Here is a 6,206-nt window from a genome sequence, read left to right on the forward strand (position 1 = left end):
TGCTCTGGCTCCCACCTGATAGCACTTTAAAACATCTGGTTTGTCTGATAATGCCTAAAAGAGAGCTGGTGCCAAGTCCCACCATCAGCACCGTTGGTGCTGTTTGTTGGGGAGGGTAAAGGGGTGCAGTATCCCAGATGGGGGTCAAAGGGTCCCAAAGATCTTTCCCAAGAAATCTGTCTGTGCTTCTGCACACCATCCCCAAGGAGAGAGAGGAGACCAGACCAAGGAGGCCTCTCATTTCTCTGGGGGGTGAGTGGGAATCAGGCCCTTACAGTTCACCTGAACCCCAAAACTTTGGAGCCCTACCCTTTGACTTCTGACTTATTTTACACACAGTATTGGTTTTCAGGGACCAGTTCCCAAAAAGGCCAAGGTGAGGTCTGTTCCCTTGAAAATGACACACACATCACCACCACCACCACCCTGCCTTGCCTGACTTTCTTATCAGGGAAGACAGCCAATCAGACGAGGGCAGACAGGAGACCTCCAAGCCTCACAGCCCATGAGGCAGAAGAGAGAGAAGAGGCCTGAGGCCCAGGGTGGACACCAGCCAGCCATGGCCACAGCTGAGACTGCCTTACCCTCCATCAGTACGCTGACCACCCTGGGCCAGTTCCTGGACCCCCAAGAGGACTTCCTCAAGGTGGGGCCAATGGGGGGCAGGTGGTCTTGCTGTGACCTAGGGCACAGTGCTTGGGGTCGGGCTTCCCTCTTACTTTAGTACTCTCCTCTGCTTGAGTTTTTTGGTGTGTGTGTGTGTGTGTGTGTGTGTGTGTGTGTGTGTGTGTGTGTCCCTGAGCCTGGCTAGGGTGCTGTTCTAGGGGTCTGAGATCAAGATGAGGCCTGTTTCTGTAATTGGAAGCTGAGTTCTGAGCCCAATGCCTTAAGAGTCTAGGCTCAGAGAGACAAAGTCCCAGATAGAAGTGTCCTGGGATTTCCAGGCTTTGAGATTTAGTCTTGTTGGGAGATGTGAAAAGGCAGAGAAGGGCTAGGGGAAACGGAGCTAAGGCTGCCCCTTTGCCTCCCGTTCTGAATTCTGCAACCCCTTCCCCCATCATGAATGCTCTTCGTGGTAAGTGTCTTATCTATCTCTAGCCAGACCTAATGGGCTTGTCTGGAGCTGAGAAGGGGGTTAGGGGAACAGTGTCGGGGAAGTGATAGGCACGTAAACCCCTCGAACCAACCTGCCCCAACGGTGTTTCCACCCGGGCCTGCATCAGAGCCAGGTACCGGGTGCCTACCATTCAAGCAGTGCGCTCCCTCCCGCAGTGGTGGCGCCCTGACGAGACACAGGATTTGGGCCCGGGTCCCCCGGATCTCATGGGGCCATCCCTTCACGTGAGTGTGAAATCGCAGGCCCCTCCCGGACAGGACGAGGACGATGAGAGGGATGTGACCTGTGCCTGGGATCCGGATCTTTTCCTTACCAACTTCCCAGGTCCCGAGCCGCCAGCCACTCCCCGGACCTGTGCTCTGGCGCCCAGCGGGGGCCCGGTGGCACAGTACGCGCCGCCCGAGGCTCTGGGCGTCTATGCTGGTGGCCCAGGGTTGGTGGCCGGGTCTTTAGGCTCCGAAGAGCACTCGGGCTGGGCGCACTCCGCCCCGCGAACCCCAGTCCCTGAGCCCTTCGTGGCCCCTGACCTGGCCCCGGGATCCGCGCCCAAGGTGCAGCCAGCGTTCTCCGATTCGCGAGCGGGCTCCGCAAGCGGGTTCTTCCCGCGGGCTGGGCTCGCGGTGCCCGCGGCCCCCAGCGCCCCCTATGGGCTGCTGTCAGGGTACCCCACCCTGTACCCCGCGCCACAGTACCAAGGGCATTTTCAGCTCTTTCGCGGGCTCACGGTGCCGTCTGCTGGCCCCGCCGCGCCCCCTTCCTTCCTGAATTGTCTGGGACCCGGTGAGGTGGGCACAGAACTGGGGGCCTCAGCGCTCGCGGGAGACGCAGGCTTGTCCCCGGGAGCCGCACCGCCCAAGCGCAGCCGGCGAGTTTTGGCACGAAAGAGGCAAGCGGCACACACCTGCGGGCACCCGGGCTGCGGAAAGAGCTACACCAAGAGCTCGCATCTGAAGGCGCACCTGCGCACGCACACAGGTAAGGGCGGAGACCAGCGGGTGGGGGCGGACCCGGGAGCCGGAAGCGAGCGAAAGGGGTGATGGTCAGAGGGGGTCAGGGCGTGGCTAAAAGTGACCCCAGAGCTAGGGGCCCGAAGTGGGTCCCTGAGACACTGGCTAAAGTCTATAGGGACAATTCTAGACCCAAATGGGGCCGAGCGAATCCCAGCACTCAGGAGGCAGAGGCAGGTGGGTATCAGTCACTTCTAGACTAACCTGGTCTATTATAGCGAGTTCCAGCAGCCAGGGCTACACAGTAATATCCTTTCTCAATAACAGACAGACAGACAGACAGACAGACAGACAGACAGATAGGTGTAGACAGGGGACCTGGGGAATATTTCGGGGGCTTCAGGGTTAGAAGCTGATGTGTATGACCTGGGTTAGAGATGGGCTGAAGAGCAGAAAGCGGGATGAGAGTAAGCAAGAAGGAGGGAACTAGAGGGGCGACCCCCGAGGAGGGCACTAGCTTGGAATGCCAGAACTCAGCGTATACCCAGTATTCACAGGATGCTCTGGTTGGAAGCGTCTGGGATCCGGAGGTGGAATCAGTCTCACGGGCAACTGATGGAGGTCCCAGACACAAAGCGGGCCGGGGGGAAAAAAAAGAAGAAAACGCTGGGAGGCAGGGGACAGGAAGAGAAACAGGGTCGTGACAGGAGTGGAAAACAGCTGTGCGCCTCCCGAGCGCGGTAGGGCACGCACCAGGTGTATAAAGGGGAATCACTAGAGACAGGGCATTGGACACGGGGAACCTGAGGGCTTGGACCAAGTTCGGAGGCAAGACTGGACGTGAGCAGGAGGCTCTGCCAGTGCATGGGACAGCTGGAACGCTGAGAACAAAGAACGACGATGCGGCCACATAAGGTCTCTGGCAGAGAACTAGAATTTAGGAAGTGGGATAGGAGACCGGAAATGAGAAAACCACAGGACTGCAGGTGCAGGTACAGAAAAGAGTCAGGGTCATAGAGGGCAGGACTGTGTGCCATTCTTCAGCTGCGCAAGCTAGATAAGTAACCTTAGGCCTGGCTCTGCCTCATCAAGTGTGCAAACTGGAGCTCACAACTCCCTGTCCTTCAGGAGAGAAACCTTATGCCTGCTCCTGGGATGGCTGCGGCTGGAGGTTCGCTCGCTCTGACGAGCTGACGCGCCACTACCGGAAGCACACTGGCCAGCGACCCTTCTGCTGCGGACTCTGCCCACGTGCTTTTTCGCGCTCTGACCACCTAGCTTTGCACATGAAGCGCCACCTCTAAGCTCCGATCCTGCACAGAGACTGGGAATGAAGTAAGAGTGGATCCAAAGATTGTCTTCCAAAGGACAGCCATTATTGGACATATCGCCTTACAGATCTACCCAGATCAAGAACTGAGCCAAAGGAGCCTTCAACAGGATCCTTACCCTTCCTCAGGGAGCCACATCTGATGGCCCCCCAGATCCATCAAGACAGACTACCAAATAAATCAACTCAGATGGACCCTTAGACCTGTGCAGGAGTGAGCCTGAGTCTTGGAGGTGGAGTAGGTGAGACTTCCCAAGGTCTAGAAGGGGCCTCCACACTATCAGCTGGGATTGCTATGGGCACTATAAAATTCTCCCATAAAAAACCAGTGTTGACCTCACTGTAATATGGGGCTGGGAATTAGGAGGAACACTGAGCCCCCAGTAGGTGATACACTCATCTGTACACACCTCCTAAACCTCCTAAAACTCATTCATTTCTGATGACACCCCCCATGCAGTGCAATCTTTGTAGCCCTTCTCCTCCCTCAAGATCAGGCTACAGATCCTGTCACCTGTTGTCAACATTCACAACAGCTATCTGCCTCCTCCCCACCCCATCTCCCTGCTTTCCCTTAAGACAGGATCTTGCTGGGTGTGGTGACACACGCCTTTAGTCCCAGCACTGGGAGGCAGAGCCAGATGGATCTCTGTGACTTCAAGGCCAGCCTGGTCTACAGAGTGAGTTCCAGGACAGGCTCCCCCGCCCCCCAAAAAAAGATAGAATCTACTATGTGCCTTGGTTGGCCTGAAACTCTGTAGACCAGGTTGGCATCAAACTCATAGAGATCATCCTATCATCTTGCCTCTGCCTCCTGAGTGCTGTTTTTAAAGGTGTGGGTGCCCACGTCTGTCTATAGCCTCTTAAGAAGTCCCAGCCAAGGGAGTCAACGAGGCAGTTCAGGCCTTTAATCCTAGCTATTTAGAAGGCCGAAGCAGGAGTACTCCAAGTTCAAGACATGCCTGTACTACAGAACAAGTCCATCCTGGGCAATGTAGCCAGTTTCTTCACCTCTGTGTGTGTCTCTCTCTTTCTGTCTGTCTGTCTCTCTGAGACAGGGTTTCTCTGGGTAGCTCTGACTGTCCTGGCACTAGCTCTGTAGACCCGGCTGGCCTTGAAATCAGAGATCCACTTGCCTCTGCCTCCCAAGTGTTTGGTTTTTTGTTTATTTGTTGTGTCTTCATGGTTCAAAAAGTAAAAACAAAAACAAAAGCCTGAACATGGTGGTAACATGCCTTTTAATCTCAGTACTTGGGAGGCAGAGCTAGGTGAATCTCTGAATTTGAGACCAGTCAGGGCTACATAATATAGAGACTCTGTCTTTTAAAAAGGTGTATGGGGGGAGAGAGGAGAGTGGGAAACAGGTCCAGGTCTTTAGTCTCAGCATTTGGGAGGCAGATGGGTTTCTTGAGGTTGAGGCCAGCCTGGTCTACATAGGGAGTTCCAGACCAGCCAGGACTATGGTGCTACAGGTCGGTAATCCCAAAATTTGGTAGATGGAAGCAGGAGGATCAGGTGGTAAGTCCTGAGTGACACAGCCAATCTGTGTGTGGTGGAGTGCTCAGCAGTCCCTGGATTCCTGCCTCGCCACAGCCCCAAGTGACTCTTGGTCAGTATCACGAGGGAGAAAACTTGCAGAATGGACAGAGGACATAAAAAGCAATGTGCCTAAGCAACCAGGGGTGACCTAGCTGCCTGTGGCACTCAGGAGGCTGAGACAGGAGGATGGTAAGTTAGAGGTTAGTCTGGGCCACAGAGTGAAAGCCTGTCAAAAAACAAAAGCACAGGCAGGGGTGGTGACTGGAGAGATTGCTCAGTGGTTACAAGCACCTGCTCCTCTTCCAGAGGCCCTGAATTCAGGTCCAGCACCCAAATAGTGCTTTCGACTACCTGTAACTCCAGTGCCGGGGATCTAACACCTATGGGCATCTGCCCAGCCTGCATATGATATACATAAGCTCACCAGGGCACCCACAGATATGCATAAATGAAATTGAAAAAGCTGGAAAGATAGTTCATATTTATAATCCCAACACTCACTCAGGAAGCTGAACAAGAGTTGAGCGTTCCAGGCCAGCCTGAGCTACAATGAGACCTGCCTCAAAAAAAGGAGGGCCATTAAGATGACTCAGTCTGTAAAGGTGCTGATGTCAAGCTTGATCCCCAAATCCCATTTGGTGGAAGGGGGAACTCCCACAGATTGTCCTGGCCTCCACTTGCGTGCCCTGTTATGTGCCCACACACTTACACATATATACAATGTGGTCGATCATCTCTGTGATTTGAGCACTTGGGTGGTAGAGGCAGGAAGATCAGGAGTTCAAGGGTCAACCACAGTGTTAAAAGGTCAGAGAAGGAATCAGAAAACTCTGTCAGAAGAAAAAAAAAAGGACAGGGGTGATTGATGCATTCATTTAAAACAAACTTTCCAGAAGTAGAGGCAGAAGGGAGGCAGATCCCTGTGAGTTCATTGTGAGATCCTGTCTCAAAAACCAAAATATAAATAAAAATAAAAAACAAAAAGAGAAAGGGAAAGAAGAATTGGGTCTGCCCAGGCACGCAAATGATACACAAACATACATACAGGCAAAGATACAAAATGTGCCTGAGTTGTAGAGCGGAAATGGGGGAAATTATTTTCAGAAATTGGAGAGCCTTAGAATCATCATCTGATCTGACAGCCCATGCCTAAGGGCGGGGCGTGTCCGTGGGTGGAGCCTATCCGGAGCTGAGTCGCCAGAAGCAGGAGGGCGGGGTGGGCTCTGGAGGGGGCGGGGTCCGCGGGAGGGGCCGCACCAAAGGAAGCCCCGCC

The 6,206-nt window shown here is 54.2% G+C and overlaps 1 protein-coding gene across 1 annotated transcript; it reads left to right on the top strand.

The window, feature by feature from the left end:
• Positions 1 to 505: 505 nt before the first annotated feature.
• Klf1 (Kruppel like factor 1) lies at positions 506 to 3,368 on the top strand. Its single transcript, XM_036186930.1, has 3 exons — positions 506 to 646; positions 1,273 to 2,092; positions 3,193 to 3,368. Exons 1-3 carry the CDS (start codon positions 506 to 508, stop codon positions 3,366 to 3,368), a joined length of 1,137 nt encoding a protein of 378 aa, XP_036042823.1.
• Positions 3,369 to 6,206: the final 2,838 nt, after the last annotated feature.

Source organism: Onychomys torridus, chromosome 5, assembly GCF_903995425.1.
Source record: "Onychomys torridus chromosome 5, mOncTor1.1, whole genome shotgun sequence".
Taxonomy (NCBI): Eukaryota; Metazoa; Chordata; class Mammalia; order Rodentia; family Cricetidae; genus Onychomys; species Onychomys torridus.